This window comes from Mus pahari, chromosome 14, assembly GCF_900095145.1.
Source record: "Mus pahari chromosome 14, PAHARI_EIJ_v1.1, whole genome shotgun sequence".
Classification (NCBI taxonomy): domain Eukaryota; kingdom Metazoa; phylum Chordata; class Mammalia; order Rodentia; family Muridae; genus Mus; species Mus pahari.
Genome location: NC_034603.1, coordinates 45518531 through 45536726, shown reverse-complemented (window position 1 = coordinate 45536726; position 18196 = coordinate 45518531). Strand labels below are relative to the sequence as shown.

General features: G+C 48.8%; 1 protein-coding gene across 14 annotated transcripts in view; it reads right to left on the bottom strand.

Annotated features, from left to right (window-relative positions):
• Myo18a (myosin XVIIIA) overlaps nucleotides 1–18196 on the bottom strand; it is a 105868-nt gene that overhangs the window by 56292 nt on the left and 31380 nt on the right. Inside the window, exon 1 of one of the 14 annotated variants that reach the window (XM_021212884.1) lies at nucleotides 8288–8364. The exons of 12 other annotated variants lie outside the window; for them this stretch is intronic. In XM_021212884.1, the coding sequence (XP_021068543.1) occupies nucleotides 8288–8293 (6 nt within the window). In that variant the 5' untranslated portion in view covers nucleotides 8294–8364. Of the gene's footprint in view, nucleotides 1–8287; nucleotides 8365–18196 lie in introns of those variants that run through there. One more of the 14 variants, XM_029546175.1, reaches the window with a different exon arrangement.

The following is an 18196-nucleotide window of genomic DNA, read 5'->3' as shown; positions in this document are numbered from 1 at the left end:
TGCAGATGGGGCACGGAATCCCAAGGTAAGGTGAGAAGTGTAGGGGAGAGAGATCCCTGGCTGGGGTGGCAGCCTGAGTCAAGACGGAAGGTGCAGAGTCAGGGGAAACAGCGAACGGACGCTGTCACTGTCTGGGAAAGGACTGGTGATGTGGACGCTCTGAGGGCTCTTCCAGTGCAGAGTGAAGCTGGTAATGGACTCCAAGGGGCTGGGCCCCTGTGTCAGAAGAGCCTGCTCTTCTAGCACCTCTGACTCCTAAACCCAGGCCGTCCCTTCCTTCCCCAGGCAACCCCATGACACCCTCAGCATGCCTTTCTTTCCTGCATAGTAGGAAGACAGGAGCCCAGGAAGAAGCCCTGACTTCTATGGAAGATATTCTTAGCAATGTCCAGAATCAATTATCCAATAGAGAACTGGGGCTGTTCATTTTCAACCAAGGCCCATGGTCAATTTTGAGCTCCAATTAGCAGTGCCTGGACACTGTCCAGGGTGGTGGCCATTGCAATATTGAAGCCATGTCCTGTCTACGAAGCATATTCAATGGGTCTAGGGTTCAGTTAGTTCTCACTGACACAGGCAAGGCAAGGGAAGATGGCAAAGACTTGAAGAGGAAACCTCCCTACTTCAGAAGCTGGGGTGCAGAGAAGGGGAGGGGGAGGGTCCATACAATAATGCAGGGTGACCAGGTCTGTACCTGCCGTCCTCCTCAGCCAGGGCCACCATCCCTCCCCACGGGGATCACACCATGCATTAGCCCCTAGGCACGCAGGTTAGAGCATGTTAAGTATTCCCAAAGCACAGACACTCTCATTAATGCACACAGTGCAGTTAGCTTGGCTTTGCATATGGCCCAGATTCTAAGTTCACTCGGAGTCCCTCACCAGCTCCAAATCTGTCCTTTCTCCAGTAGCCTGTGTCTGGGGTCCCAAATGGCTGTCTGAGGTGAGGCATTGGAAATACTGGTTGCCCCCCAAAGTGTCTGGGACACTAGGCTCAGGTATGAGCTCAGCTCTGGATTTAGCCTCAGGCTGACTCAGGCCCTCCCCTCCTCCCTAAAGCTTCTGGCTGTGTAGGTCATTGTCCAGCCAGAGACTGTGCATGTGCACAAAGGCATGCCCAAGTCTGCCACAGCCTGGATTACTCTCTGGAGCTATAGCTGCCAACTGGCCCGACATCCCCACTAGCAGCTCCTTCTACCCACCTCATTCCCCAGACTCTGGGCTCCACAGAACCCCACAGTCCCAGGGGTGAGTCTGAGCTGCAGGCTGTGGGAGGGTGTGGAGGAATTAACTTGGAGAGGCAGCAACAGCACAAAAGGCAGCTCAGCTTACCAGAGGTGGAGCTCGAGGAGGGGAGTGACTCAGCACAGAAGCCATCAAGACAGAAAAGGGCTCCCAAGCCACTGGTCATTCTCCCTGCACCCCCAAGTGCACACACATGCCCCAATCCCTCTGTAGCTTCACCATGCTGAGCACATAAGAGAACCAAGATTTTGAAATCCAACTTCCCTTTTGCTCCCAGAAGGCAAATCTCGAAGAAAAGGCCATGGTGCTGGAGGCAGCCTGTACCCCGAGTCAGAGAAGAAAGAGGGGCAGGGTCTCTCAGGGGCTCAGAGTCTTCCTAAAGGCCAGGACCCGCGGGGACGAATGCTGTGGGTGACAAGAGGAAAGGAGACTAGAAGGAGGATCCCAAAACTCGGGGCATGGAAGGACTGAGAAATAAACTGTGGGAAGAAAACGGAGGCAAGGTGGGTGTCAGACGTCTAAACTGGGAAGCTGTGTGTCCTCAAATAAGCTACTTTACCCCTCTGGGCCCAACTGGAGAATTAGGAACTAGACTGGTCTAGATAATGAATAAAGTCACCTCCAGACGCAGAACTGTAGGAGTGTCAGGGAGGGGGATGGAGAGCCACTCCCTTGATTCTCCAGGAGACTAAGCAAGCAGCCTAGGGACCCCAGCACCCCTGCCTTCCACCTGCAACCCAAGTTGCCTGGCAGGAGTGAGGGGCCTGTGGAATTTTAGCTTTCCTCTCTGCAGGTCCTCAGCACCAGAATCAGCCCTTGCCTAAGACAGGCTTCACTGAGGAGTTACTTAGATTCTATAGACTGAACCATCTGGTTTGCTCCTATAGCTGATTGTGATAAACAAACAGGTTAGAAATTAGTTTTGTTTTGAAATGCTGGGGATGGAACCCCGGGCCTCACACACACACACAAGGCAAGTCTCCGCCTACGAGCTATGCCCTAGTCCTATTTTTAATCAGCTCTGTTGGCTTCTGTCTTACTAACCTGTCAGTATGCTACAGGCTTTAAGTTTAATTGACTCATTTGGCCTTGAATTCATGTCTACATTTCCGTACTTGTCCAGGGAGGTCCTGTATGACCCAGAAGGACATCTGGTTCACTCCCCCACACCAGCGATGCCAGGGAGTAGCCCTCTGGTAGCATGTGGGGATCTCCCAAGAGGAAGCTGCCGCCTCTGTGCCTTGGGAGAGAACTGCCTGAATCTCTCTTCTCTTTCTTTCAGCTGTTTGGGACCAGGAGCAGGCCCTCTTTATCCAACATGGCGCGGAGAAGGAACTCTGGCCCCAGAGCTGATGGCAGTGCCTCTGTAGCCGTGACTCCAGGTGTGAAAACTGGTTTCTCCCAGAGCTAGAGACTTGCTGTGGATCAAGGGCTCCCAGAGAGAAGGGCTCTCATCCCAGACTGGACATTTCTGCTCTCAGTAACTTCAGCCATTTTCAGCATTAACTACTGAGTAAGAAATGCCTACCTTGAAAAGGACTCTATACAAGGTATTTAACATACACTTCCCTAATTATCTATTCATTCTTCCTCATCCATTCATTCAATCTCCCATTCACTTATTTGTGTGTGGGTGTGGGTGTATTCATTCATGCAGAAAAGTGCTGAGGCCAGAGGTTAACATCAGGATGCCTTTCTCAATCATGTCTCCACCTATTTCTTTTAGTTTTATTATATTTGTGTGTGTGTGCTCACGCACGCACATGCACCATGGTGCATGTATGATCAGAGGACTACTGCCAGACTCCGTTCTCTCCAACCGCATGAGTCCTGCGGTGCTCCCTCAGGCTCTCGGGCTGGGGAGCACTGTCTGAGCCGCTGCGCCAACTCCCCGGCCCTACCATTTAAAACTGCTTGAGGAAGAGTCTGCCAATGGAGCCAAGAGCTCGCTTTTTCGACTAGTCTAGCTGGCTGACAACTACCGGGCCCTCCATCTGTCTCCACTCTCCAGTGGTGGGTTACAAGTACACACTGCCTGCCACTCTCAGGCTTTTTCATATGAGTTCTTGGAATCCAAATTCAGTTCTTATGTTTATACAGCATCTACCTAAGGAGCCATCTCCTCAGCCTAACTTATTTTACCATTTTTTTTTTTCTTTTGAGACAGAGTCTTGCTATGTAGCCCAGGTTGGCCTAGAATTCACTCTAAAGACCGGGTTTGCCTTGCTGCGATCACCTTGCTTTAGCCCACCTGGGTGCTGAAATTACACGTGTGTACACCATACCCAGCTAACCCGGATTTTTTTGTTTGTTTTTTGGTTTTTCGAGACAGGGTTTCTCTGTATAGCCCTGGCTGTCCTGGAACTCACTTTGTAGACCAGGCTGGCCTCGAATTCAGAAATCTACCTGCCTCTGCCTCCCGAGTGCTGGGATTAAAGGCGTGCACCACCATGCCCAGCTTAACCCAGATCTTTTAATGTAATCTTCTGACATGGAATCATTATTTTATTTTGCTGATGAGGAAAAAGAATTCTGGAAGCTATTATGTCACAAACATGGCTAGGATTTTCTTCTTTTGTGGGGCTTTTATTTTTTGTTTTTGTTTTGGTTTTGGGTTTTGGTTTTTTTCGAGACAGGGTTTCTCTGTGTAGCCCTGGCTGTCCTGGAACTTACTTTGTAGACCAGGCTGGCCTCGAACTCAGAAATCCACCTGCCTCTGTCTCCCAAGTGCTGGGATTAAAGGCCTGCACCACCACTGCCTGGTGTTTTGTTTTAAGACAGGGTCTCATATTGCCTGTACCTGCCTCAATTCAATGTGCAGCCAAAGATGTCCATGGACTCTTGATCTTCCTGCCTCTAACTCCCAAATAGAGCTTGGGTTTAATCTAAAGTTGGTCCAACTCTGAAGTCTATACCACCTCCTTCACCAGCTTCTCTTCCTCCGTGTGAGCCTCAGGAGATCTTGGCTCAAGCCAAGGCACAGGCTGGCAGTGTGGCTGCATAGTCATCCAATCTTTCCAAGCTGAGTTTCTGAATTTACAAATGGGAGACTCCAGTATGTCCCCAACACCTTCTGAGACCTTGCCATCTCTCTTTCCATGTCACTTCTGACCACTTTCCTCCCTTGGAAGAATGGAAAGGAAAGCAGTGCCCCTGAGCACTCCCCTGAGCCATTTCATCCCTCCCCCTTCTCACAGCAAACACACACACAGACACACACACACAGACACACACACACACACACACACACACACACATATCAGCTTACAGAGAAGGACAGAGGGAGAGCTGCTGAGCTGAGCTGCTCCTCAGTTAAGTGGCAGAGCGGCAGAGCTGGCATTCACAGCCAGGAGGGGTCTTGGTAACTATGTCATCCCCTAACTGGGATTTCCTACTGGTCAGGGCTCTCTCTTACCCACCATTCCATTTGGCTTTGACAAGTTGACAGTCATATGACAATGGAGGAAACAACGGGAGAGGAGGCAGGGTTCTTGGCCCAAAGCTCATCCCATCTGACTTCTTTCCCCCCATACTCACTACAGAGAATAAGGCTTGTCCATCCCGATTCTCAGAGATGTGACACAAACAAGAGAGGTGTGACTCCCAAACTTAGCAATGATAAATAGCAGACTCAGGGCGGAGGTGGGGGGTTGGGGAGAGGATGAGGAAGGCAGGGATACGAATCCTATCTGGCCTAGCCAGCCCATCTGCAGGAATGCATGCCCAAATGAGCTGATGTCAAGAAACAAAGAGGAAAAGAAAACCCACAAGCTCCTGCAAGCACCTTTTCAGAGATGCACTCCACAGGACAGTCAAACTGCAAACAGCCCAAGGGACTGGAATGAGAGCTGGTTAGGGAAGCAATGTTGTTAGCCTAACACATGGGTATGCTGCCATTTACAAAGACAAAGATGTGGACAATTTAACCATATGGAAAATTCCACACAAAATGACATCAATCAAAAAGAACGAGAACATAAATAGCATGCAAATGGTGATCATAATAATTTTGTAAATGTTGTAAATTAAACACAATAGACATACTTGCTATTTACTTTGCTGTGCAGTCGTTACTTACTGCTTGTTTTTATTGTAAAGATGGCTAAATAGTCAATAAAAAAGGGAGAAGGAAAGGAGATAATAATAGCTAGAAGCCTTTGTTTCCAAAGAGGAGAAATGTGCCAAGGCACTGTCTACCAAAGGCGCCTGTCGCTCAGGGAGACCAGGTGGGGTTTACCCTCCCCCTGTGTCAACACCCACAACCCTCCCTTAGCCATCACAAGACACTGTGTTAAGGAAGGAGGAGATCAGGGCTGGAGAGATGGCTCAGCGGTTAAAAGCACTGGCTGCTCTCTCGAGGAGGACCTAGTTTCAATTCCCAGCACCCACATGGTGGCTCACAACTCCAGAGGATGTGGCAGTCTCACAGAGGTATCTATGCAGTGAAAACACCAATGCATATAAGCATAAATCTAAGAAAAAAAGAAAGAAAGAAAGAAAGAAAGAAAGAAAGAAAGAAAGAAAGAAAGAAAGGAAGGAAGGAAGGAAGAGAGAGGGGAGAGGGAGGAAGGGAGGAAGGAGAGAGAGAGAGGAAGGAAGAAAGAAAAAGAAAGGAAGAGAGAAAAAGAAAGAGAAGAAAAACAGGAAAAGAAAGAAATAGGGGAGTTCAAAGACCCTGAGGATACTCATACCCGCTGGGCAGCCCCTCAGGCTAGGAATGCCCAGCCTGGATGGATGCTGGTGAGTGTTACGTGTCTAAGCCAGACATCTAAGTCCCAAGAGCAGCAAGTAACTCCAAGACAGAGACTGTGTCTAGAGGGAACCAAAATGCCATCAGTTTCCAGCCTGCTGCCCTGTGCCAACAAATTGGCAATGCTCTTCCCTCTTCATCCCCATTCCAAGGCACACAAGGGAGCTCTCAGGAGAATCTCCCCCTGACACTCTCACCCCAGCACCCACTTATCTGAGGAGCAGGGCAAGGGGAGAAAGAATAACAGCAATGGCAGTGACTTCTTCCAGTGCTGGGAATCAAACCCAGTGCCTCACAATGCTAGACAAGCCATCTGCCACGGAGCAGCAGATCCAGCCAACAGCACATCTTTATTGAGCACCCTTGTGGTGCTATGCTCAGCCCCTAACAAGCACTGTCCCGTTTGATGCTCACAATATCCGTCTGAAGTAGACACCAGCAGGAGTCTTGCTTCACAAATGAGCAAAGGAAGACCCAGAAGATCAGGCGACTTTGCTGCGGCCTCAAGACAGCAAGCGACAGATCTAAAATGCACACTCAGACCTGTCCTTTCCCAACCCTTTAGGGGTTACTTTAAAGGAACGTGGTCAGCTCTCTTCCCTATTCCACCCTTGTTCACCTATACCGTGGGCCTTCCACATCCGTGGCTGGAGCAACAGTTTGGGGAGAAAGCAGTAGCTTCCATGGCTCTCCACTCATGATCACTCTACAAATCTGCTTGGAAAGGGGAGTTCTGCAGGGACCGGCCTGAAGGCCACACTGCCAGCCAAAGGAAGAGAGGAAGAAGAGGTGGCCCTCCCTCGGAGCCAGCCCCTAGCCAAGTCCTCCCTCACAGCAGGGCGGAACAGAAAGCAACAGAGAACCCTGGCCCACTCGCCTGGAGGAAGCAGGTGCCATGGGACAGCTTCCTGTCTCCACTGCAGTTGCAGAAGGGCCAGGGTTTCCTCAGACAGCCAGGCCGCTGGAGGCCTCCCCTTTCCGAAGACACCCAAGGCTCCTCTGCAGGGCACTTTGCCATCTGCTAGGGCCATTTCCCATGGCCCTGAGTATGTGACAGACAAGGTGCAGGGTGGGGTGGGGAGTAGGCTGAGCAGGGAGCACCCAGCTTCCAGATTGAAGAGTTCCCTCCTGCCGGCACCACCCTGCTCTGCCCCCACACACCTCCACAGCGGTGCCAGTCTGGCAGCTGGGGCAGAGCAGTTCTTTGGGCACAGGGAGATACAAACGCTATGGGCATATCTCAGGCTTCTGATACGCCTCTGCACTGGGCCAGCTCACACTCTGCCAACTGCTGACTCAATTGAAAACCTTACCCTTAGTGGCTGGAGGGGCAGAGGGGAGGACAGGATGGCCTGGAAGGCAGCTATGTCTCTCCTCACTTGCTTTTTTAAGGAACTTACTTCTCTGGAATAATTTGCTAAAAGAGAGTCATGGGCTGGCAGAGTGCTTCAGTGGGTTAAGACGCTTGTTGCTAAAGCCTGAGGACCTGAGTTTAGTCCTCGGAACTCACTGGTGGGAGGAGAGAACTAACTCCCACAAGTTGTCCTCTAACCTCCACACACAAGCCAAGGCACGCGAGCGTGCATACACACACACTCACTCACACACACACACGCACACAGGCGCGCACACACACACACACTCACACACACACACAAATGAATAAAGATAATAAGTTTTCTTTAAGTTAAGATAAAGAGGCTCACAGGCGGCATCTCTGGGATGCCCTGTGTCTCTTTTCTAAGTATCCTGGCCATGGGAATGGAATAGGCCATGCTGGGTACTTCTTGAGGACAGTAAGAAGATTCCAGCCAACCACAAGGACCATCCCCTGTCAAGGCCATCCTTCCCATCTAGTCCAGAGTAAGAGGGCAGTGGGGACTACCATAGCAGCCCAAAGCAGGACCAAATTCTCTAAAGACACGCCTGGGTTCCTAGGCTCTGAGGAAATGAAAGCCGTCATCACTGTGGGCAAGGCGTGCCTCAGTCTGTGGGGTGGTGGAGGCAGCCCCAGGAAACTGAGGTCTAGAAGATGGTTTCCCATCAAAGCTCCCCAAATCATGAGTCAGACCCAGTATGTGCCTTGCCTCGTAGGGGCTCTGAGGCAGCTGGGGCCATGTACTGCCCTTTCAACCAAGTGACTGAGAGAGAAGCCCCAAGGCAGCCCCACCCCTTCCTCTCCACCTACTTCTGCCACATCTGGGGAAATAACAGGACGCCTTCCTTTCCTAAATGAGGAAACATCTCGGGGAGGCCGGGACATTTCCGGGGTTGGGGTCAGAAGGACACTCACCAGCATGGCTTGGCCTGGAAGAGCCCAGAGCAAGGAGTCTCCTCTCTCTGCTGCTCCCGTTAGCAGCTCAGAATAGCACAGGCTGCAGCCCCGCCCCGGTCCCCTCCCTCTCCCAGGCCCCTCCCGCTGCAGCTGCCCAACCCTGCCAGGCTGTGGAGACAGCAGAGGCTAGAGGACTGCGGGCACCAGGTATGTCCACAGCCAGAGAGCAACGGGGTCTGGGTAGAAGGGAAAGGAGACTCTTCAAATAAGGACATGGGATGGGGATAGACAGTGTCCTGGGGTTAGGGACAGGAGACAGGAAGGGTGGCACTTTCCTTCTGACACACACTCAGCCTCCTGGACAGCTGAGCTGATATGGCCCCTAAAAATAGCAAAGGAATTTGAGACCTGCAGCCCCTGGCCCCACAGGCCAAGATTGAGACTAGCACATGCGCGCTCACATACACACACATACCAGCATGAGTGCATGAATTCAATCACAGCACAGTGTACTCAAGAACACTTCAATCATACGCCTAACTTTGCCATCTAAGTAACTGTATAGAGACACTAACACTGCATTCAGTATGACATACGGGGGCCCACGCACACTAGGCCCGGCCAGCAACCTCACAGCCGTCCTGTAAGGCCCAGCAAGAGCAGAGACCCCCACAAGATCAGCCTGGGTGAGGCCTCCTGCTGCCACCGCCTCTTTAGAATAGCCGCCTGGGAGAGGAGCAGAGAATCAATTGCTCTCCCACCATCCACATCTCCTTCTCCCACACACCAGCCAGCTGCTGCATAGGCAGAGGAGAGTGTAGTGGGTGGGAAGGGGTGGGAAGTTCTCAGCCCTGCGAAGGGAGGAAACCTGGGGTGTTGGGGCCCATGAACAACTGGTGTCAGTGAAGAACTTGTGTTCCTTGTTAGGAGGCCCTGCCTGGCTCGAGTTAACACGACCTGACATCCTGGAGGACAGGATGGGTGCTGAGAAGATGGGGCTGGCCAAGTGTGTGGAAAGCGGAGACAGCCATTGCTTCCTTCTTCCTTTCCAGGGAGGGAGGGAGGGATTGGAAAAACCCAAGCCCGTCATCCACGGTCAATTCTAAGCACCCGTGGTCCTGTAGCTACTATATGCTCCAGAAAGAGAATGGTAACTACTTCCCCAAAGGGCCAAACCCAGCTCTCCTACCTTTTATTTGTTTGCAGATAGAGTTTCTATGTAGATCCCTGGATGTCCTGGAACTCAAACTGTAGGCCAGGCTGGCCTTGAACTCAGATCTGCCTGCTTCTGCCTCACAAGTGCTAGGATCAAAGGTGTGCCCCACCCCTGCCAGGTCTCTCTGATCTTTCCGCATGACACTGTAACAAGTCGCCCAGTCTTACCATCCCGCACATATACAGGCTATCAGGAAACATACTTCTCGGCTGTCTAGGGAAGTGGTACTTCTTCCTAGGGAGGTCCCCTGGTCCTCCTAGAACAATGCAGCTGTCAAAGGTCCTGTGTCCCTGGGTTCCTCTGAGCACAGCAATGCTCACTGAAGCCTTGAATGCTTCAGAATCCAGGCTTTAGTAGAGGATATAGTGCCTAGACCTCCCATATCCCTCTCAGCTTCTGGTTTACTTGGTGGGGGAAGGAGCCCTGAGCACTGGGATTTCCAAAACACCCCAGATGGTTTCCGTTTTGTTTGTTTTTAATGTGTATGAGTGTTTTGTTTGTGTTTGTGTATGTATAACTCATGTGTGCCTGGTCTCCAAGAAAGTCAGAAGAGGGTGTCAGCTCTCCCAGAACAGGAGTTGGAGATCCTTGCAAGCCATCACATGGGTGCTGAGAACCAAACCCAGGTCCTGTGCAAGAAAAGCAAAGGCTCTTAACCATTAAGCCCTCTTTCCAGCCCTGCTTTTGGCTTTTTGTGAAGCAGTCCTACTTTATGGCCCAGGTTGACTTGGAACTCATTATATATCCCAGGTCATTTCAAACCCTCAATTAATCCTCCTGCCTTAGCCTCCCAAATGCTGCAATGGCTCACACCACCATGCTTAGTACGGTTTGTTGTTGTTGTTGTTGTTGTTGTTGTTGTTTTGTTTGAGAGAGAGAGAGAGAATCTGGCTAAGCAGCTTAGGTTGGCATTGAACTTGAGATCCCTACTGTCTCAGGCTCTTGAAGCCGGGATTACAGGTGTGAATCCCCCCAAGCCAGGCTCCTGGTGATTCTGGCTTAAGCCAAGGCCACTGAGGCAGATATAAAGCCTAGTAGTAATGTGCCCAACTGTTGGATGGGTGGGTGGGGGGCGGTCTGTGTTGCCATGGGCAGGTGACTTTAATTCCCTGATCGCTACACTGAAGATTATGCTTATACTATTTCCCAGGCAATAAGAGGCAAGTATGGGCTAGAAAAGATTTAGTTCTCAAAGTTTGGTCCCTGAACCTGCAGCATCCACATCAAGTGGGCACGGGCTAGAAATGCTAAAGCCTCACTCACTCCAGCCTCTGCATCCAGAATGCTAGGGCCCAGCATTTGAGGCTTAGCCAGGCTTCTAGTAATTCTGATACATATTACAGTCTGAGAACCACTGCTTGGGACTGGAGAGATGGCTCAGTGGTTAAGAGCACTGACTGCTCTTCCAGAGGTCCTGAGTTCAAATCCCAGAAACCACATGGTGGTTCACAGCTATCTTTAATGGGATTTGATGCCCTCTTGTGGTGTGTCTGAAGACAGCTACATTGTATTCATAAAATAAATAAATCTTAAAGAAAGAAAGAAAGAAAGAAAGAAAGAAAGAAAGAAAGAAAGAAAAGACCTATTCACAGTATACCACAGTTAAAGATAAAACCTTTAGAGCCATACTTCCTGGTTCAATCTAGGCTCTTTCACATAGTAACTATATAGAATAATTGCTACTCTATAATTCAATTTTTTCATCAGTAAAGTAGGGGAAATAATAGTACCTATAGTATAGAGTTAGCATAGGACAGATGATTTAGTGCATACAAAGTTCTAAAACCACTGTCCCTCAGGGATAGAGTATTTATTTAATATGTTTGAGTTCCTGAGTTCTATCCCCAGCACGTGGGGGAGGGCACCTATAAACAAAGTGTAATAATAGCTGAGAAGGTGTCTCAATGAGTCAAAACACGTGCTGTGTCAGCATAAGGACGTGAGTTCAAAACCCTAGAATGCACATTAAAACAACAACAAGACTAGGCCCTGGAGAGATGGCGCCAAAGTTAATAGTACTTCCTGCTCTTCCAGAGGACCAGACTTTGGTTTCCAGTACCCAAGTCATCAAAGCACCTGTAACACCTGTTGCTGAGGATCCTGTACCCTCTTCTGGCTTCTGTGGGTTCTCTCACACATGTGGTCTATACTCACATAGACATAACCACACATATATGCACAAGCATGAGCACATGTTCATATACTCACATGTATGCATGAACACATATGTGTATGTATATGTGCTCAAGCATGCCTAGTATGGTCATTTGCATGCCTTTAATTCTGGGCCTCTGCCCATACATATGTGCACATAACATACATAAAGATATACAAATGTATACAAATTAAATATGTAACTTTCTACTAAAAAATGATTGAGGAAAGCCAGGTATTACGCTGCATGCCTTTAATCCCAGCCTACAGGAAGCAGAAATAGGTAGATCGCTGTGAATTTGAGACCAGCTTCATCAACGTAGTGAGTTCTGGGACAGCCAAGGCACAACCAGGGACAACCAGGTCACCCTATCTCCAAAAGACAAAAACACAACAAAAGGAGACATCCAGTGTCCACCTCTGGCCTACACACACACACACACACACACACACACACACACACACACACGCACGCACACGGGGAAAATGTAAATACTGTTATCTTTTAAATGTGAGAAAGGAACTGGAGAGTTGGCTTGGGGTTGAGAGCACTCTCCTGCAAAGGACCCCAGGTTTGGTTCCCTCATGATGGTTCATAACCATCTTTAATTCCAACACTCTCTTCTGACTTCCAAGGGCATCAGTCACATATATATGATATACATACATACATACACAATACATTGATACACATAAAATAAGAATAGAAGCCAGGCAGTGGTGGCTCACACCTTTAATTCCAGAACTTGGGAGGCAGAGGCAGGTGGATTTCTGAGTTCAAGGCTAGCCTGGTCTACAGGGCAAGTTCCAGGATGGCCAGAGCTAGACAGAGAAACTCTGTCTGGAAAAACTAAAACAAGGGGTTGGTGAGATGGCTCAGTGGGTAAGAGCATTGACTGCTCTTCCAAAGGTTCTGAGTTCAAATCCCAGCAACCCCATGGCGGCTCACAACCACTTGTAAAGAAACCTGACTCTGCTGGGTGGTGGTGGCACACGCCTTTAATCCCAGCACTTGGGAGGCAGAGGCAGGCGGATTTCTGGTTCAAGAGTTCGAGGCCAGCCTGGTCTACAAAGTGAGTTCCAGGACAGCCAGGGCTACACAGAGAAACCCTGTCTTGAAAACAAACAAACAAACAAACAAAAGATGTTTGACTCCCTCTTCTGGTGTGATCCCCTGGCCTCTAAATCTAGAAAGAAAGAAAGAAAGAAAGAAAGAAAGAAAGAAAGAAAGAAAGAAAGAAAGAAAGAAAGAAAGAAAGGACAACTAAAACAAAAAAATAAAATAATAAAAAAAATAAGCTTATGGTAGGATGCCTAAACTCTTAAGGCAGAGGGCAGAGGCGGCAGGGGAAATAGCTCTCTATGCACTGAGGGGATGCACTGAGTTCCAGGAGCTACACAATGAGACCCTGTCTAAAAGAAATAAAAAATACATAACACATAAATCTAAAAAAAAAAATAATAATAAGCAAGGATGGAGAGATGGCTTAGTCAGTAAAGTGCATGCCGTATTAACAAGAGGACCTGAGGTAGATCCCAGCACCCATGGGAAGACTCAGGAGCTGGGCAGATGGCTCAGTGGTTAGGAGTAGCTCTTCTTCCAGAGAACCTGTGTGTGACTCACAGCACCCACGTGGCAGCTCACAACCATCTGTAACTCTAGTTCCAGGGATCCGATCCCTTTTTCTGGCCTCCATGGATACAGCATGCACATGATCCACAGACAACTGTGTAGCAAAATAGTGGTGGTCCCTTTGTGCTAGGAGGATGGAAACAGGGGGATCCCCAGGACTTCTGGGCCTGATTCCCTTTCATTCTCTCACACAATCTCCTGTAAACTTCCCCATGTTCCTGTCCCCATGGCCACCAGCCCCTCCACCTTGCCTAGCCCTCCCCATTCCTAGAGACCCATCTATAGCTCTGCCTTCTTTAGGATACATTTCTGGGATGTACGAAAAAATAAAAAAATAAAAGGCCCACCCAGAAGTGTAGTGCAAAAACGGATGGGGCAGCAACACAGCCCTGGGGCTGAATCCCAGCCCAGCCTTTCTCTTCCTGTGCACAGCCATGCAAGTAGGCAAAACACGCACCCACACAAAAATAAATCTCCTAAAACCCCTAAAATTGTTCAGCAAGGATACAGTCCACGTGGTTCTGCATCTACAGCAGTCCCTCTGTGCAGAGTCTCATGGCCCACACTTTCAGCTACCAGAGGTCAACCCCGGTTTAAAAATATTAGATGACCCCAGACATAAAGGTTTTATACGTTTTAAACTACACGCAATTCTGAGTAGCATGATGAAGTTTCTCATCATCCCATTCTTTCCTAGACAAGAATCTGTGCCATGAACGCCATCTGTCCAGAAGTCACCGAGTAGCCATCCTCGTTATGAGGCGGATATCACATGATCCCAGGGCTGTGTTCAAGGAACAATAACTCTACTTAATAATGCTGTCAGAGATGAGAAGTAGCTCAGTGGTAGAATACTTGCCTAGCATGCTTAAAGCCCTGGATTCAATCATCAGACTGTTAAATAAATAAATCCTGCCCCTAGAGGGGGAGTGGTATGGCCAGAAACTCAGCTATGCCAAAGAGAAACTCAAAAGTCCTTCCTACAGGTGAGAACACAGTAAGACTTTTTTGAGAGAGTTGATATTTACGTAACCTTTAATCACACCATATTGTTATTATAGCTGCTATTTCATTACTCACTGTTAATCTCTTACTGTGCCTAATTTATAAATTAAACTTTATCATAGGTATGCAAAGCTTTTGGGCATTTGCTATGGATCTTGAAACACATCTCCTGTGGATGAGGGGGAACCTCTGTACCATTCTATACAATCTCTCTCCATGGCAGCACGGTGCACAATGTGCACAACATATAATAATAACCAAATATTATTTTCAATAATCTTAGGCCAATATAATTTCTTACATAAACACACAGTTGAACTCACTGAAGTTTATTGTGTGTATGCCTTGACTACAGAGCCCAAGTCAGTGTTCTGAATGGCCATCAGTTGATGTCATGTGTCTAAGCCATCAGGACCACTTTTGCCTCCTTCATTTGCCATCTGTGGAGACTGGTCCTCTAGCCAGAGTCGATTCCGCCTTGCATGTAAGCTGCTGTTTAGTTGCTCTACATGCCAGGCTGCATACAGCAAATCATACCATCGTACCCACAGCTGGATGGTGTTTGCTGAGACAGTCAGAAACCCTGATGAGGGAACAGGGAATGCACACAAGCATTTGTACTTCCTGACTTTCCCTGACTCTATGCTGGTCTGTGCCTTTTTGTTGTCTGGCCCTGGAGTTAAACACTGGGTGGCACTCAGAACCCAGGTTGACAACAATTACGTTGCAGACTGGAGCCAGATAAAATAGGACCTTCATGCTGGGGACAGATTGGTGACCTCAAGAAAACTGTGTCCATCTGTCCTGTGTCCATCACTCTGTAGGTAACCTCCATTACTCTGTAGGTAACCCCTAATAAATTCAGTTTAACTCATCAAAATGAATTTGGAGGGTTGTTGCTCAGTGGTAGAGTGCTTGCCTAGTGTGCTTGAAGTCCTGTGTTTAAGATCCAGCACAGCCTTCCCCTGACACACACACACACACACACACACACACACAAACTTGAATAAGTCATTCTTCTGGTTGTTGGTGCTGGGAGCATACTTCATTTTATATCTTCCTGAAAGACTTACTCAAAGCTATCCTACTCTCTAACACCAAGCACACAGTAGGTATTCAACAACCCACTGGATTTACCCAACTCATCTAGAAGGTACAGTAACAAGCTGGATGGAATGGGAAAGAGGATATCCACAGGGAGCCAAAACTTAGTGCTCTGCATTGCTGTGCTGTTCGAGCGATGAGGTGAGAGGTCCTTGGCCCTGTAGAGAGCTGAGTAGAGCCGTGGGAAGCCAGATGGGAAGCTGGCCCTACAGCTAGTAGTGCTACATGTGTGACATCCCATGGGGAATGCTATGGGGAAACACAGTCTGGTTCTTGTCCATTGCTGGAGAACTATCCTTTGAGTAGGCATGGGTGGGATGTTTGTTGTGGTAACCCATTACTCGCCCACTCCTGGACTCTGCTTAGAGACCAGGCATAGACGAAGATGGGTGAGTGGCATAAAGCAGTGATTTCGCTTCTGACTTCCTCCTCCCCACCAAAAAAACATGACCAGCAGAGGAAAGAACAAATATACCCAACCGTCATAACTGAAGTACGAGTGTGCTCCTTCAGCATGGGCACCAACAAAGTTCTGGGAAGGCCCAGAGGGTGAGAACTTCTCTTGGTGAGGAGTCAGTCACACAGGGTGCAGTTTGGAGCCAGGCCATGAAGAGGGGAGGGGGGACTCATTTACTTATTTATCCACAAAAGTGAGGGGCTTTATTTGTTTTTCGTCTATTTATCTGGGGGGACAGGATCTCACTATAATAGTACTCCATGCTGGCCTCCAACTCACAGTGACCTTACTCAGATGCACAAGTGCTGTTATTACACATAGTTGGTTTATCAGAAAATACATAGGGTGGAAACACTAAAACTGAGGTTCTCTTTAAAACCCCTAACGAGAGCATGTTCCCCAGCCGTCCCTAGTTTCTCCTGAAGATCTTGTAAATAAATACATATGTATATGCACACATATGTGCATAAACCACACACACACACACACACACACACACACACACACACACACACACAATGTTTAGCTGGGCATGTTGGCCGACAACTTTAGTTCCTGCACTCAGGAGACAGAGGCAGGTTCCAGGCCAGGCCGGTCTGGTCTACAGAGTAAGTTGCAGACCAGGCAGAGATACACAGTGAGACCCTGTTTTTAAACAAATAAATAGCTTTTGTTGTTATTGTTGTTGTTCAGTCCATCAGGCTGAGATGGCTCAGTGGGTAAAGTTGGACAATCTAGTTTGATCCCCAAATCCACAAGACGGAGAGAAGCGAGTCCACAAACTCTCATTCATGAGTGCTGTAGCATGTTCATGCGGCAACATGGCTCAGCAGTTAGGAACGCTGGCTGCTCCTCCAGAGGACCCAGGTTCAATTCCCAGCACTCACATGGTAGTTCACAACCATCTTTTAACTCCAGTCCCAGGGGATCTGATGCTCTCGCACAGACATACATGCAGTAAAACACCAGTGCACATAATATAAAAATAAATAGTTACAAAAAGAATCTATTGACACTCTTTTCATAAATGAGTACCAATGACATGTTTGTATTACTAATTTACAGTACCTAATAAAACAAATGAAGCTTGTTGTTTCGGGAGCCCTGTTTCAAGCACTCAGCCCTAAGGCCTGGGGAGAGACCACAGAACTTCTGCTTCCTGGGTAGGGGAGCGCCAGCCACCAACAGTGACAGGTGCACCCCATCAGAGGACTTCTGAGGTTCCTCAACACCAGCTTTAAACACAGTATTTACAGAAAAACGCCAGAGCAGGGGTGCCTCCATAGTTTAATGGCACTATGCGATCAAGAGATACCGAAAGGGAAGCAGCCAAACTCCTTAAAGAAGCCGAGAGATGACCTCAAGGGGGTAAGAGCCGGTAAATGGAAACCTGTACTGTCCGGAAAGTCCACACACTGGAGCCCTGGTGGCCAAATCGGCCTCAGACCTGACTGCGGCTGCACTTCCTGTTCCGCCTAGCCGCCAGCGCCTGGGTGGAGCCAGGTTCAGCGCATGCGCTTGGAACTCAAGAGCCACTCCGCCCTGCAGTGCCATCAGATTTTCCGGCAGAGGGCAGCCTTCCCCTTCTCATGGACCTGCTGGCACGGCCAAGGCTGCAGGATTTCACCTTTGGTGGGCCCGCCCCCAGCAAGCGTCCCGGGGAGCTGAGAGGCTTCAGGGGGGCTGCAGCAACAAGATGGCCTCTCACTTTACCCAGGAGAGAGATGGCAAAAAAGGTACAAAACTGCGCTGGGCGCCTACATTTTTTTTATTGCTAACTTATCCTCAATACCTGAAATAGCTCCAACACATAGAAGATATTTAGTAAGTGTTTACTGATGGAATACAGTGAATGAATGAATACCAGAGTTTATAGTTCAAAGATTCAAGCCACGTCTTGAGTTTTATAGTGGCCAGCTGCCTGAGACAAGCAGTCAGTAGAATCACTGGGCACAGGGAGGGCATTCACAGAACTCTGTCCCAAAGACTCAGGATCGGCCACTCCGGGTCCCCTCCATTCCACCAGACTGCAGTTTTACACATCCAAAGGTTTGCTCAGAACCCTGTAGGAGCGCACCATTTTTGCTGCTCTACCAAGAACAGATGTCCACCCCCAAAAACTAAACGGTCAGATCCTGGATGCATAGAAAAACTAGCTGATCGGTGGCTCCCAGGGTACCATTTCTCTTTAGGGAGTCCCAGCCCCTGGGGATTTCCTCTGGCTCTGGGGATTTCCAAACTGCCTCTGCCTTTCCAATTTTCCACAAGGCTCAAAGCCCAGGACCTGTCTTGACGGTTTCCCCAGGCTCTGCCTCAAATCTCAGGGAGACTTGGGTCTGAGTCTACTAATTACACCGC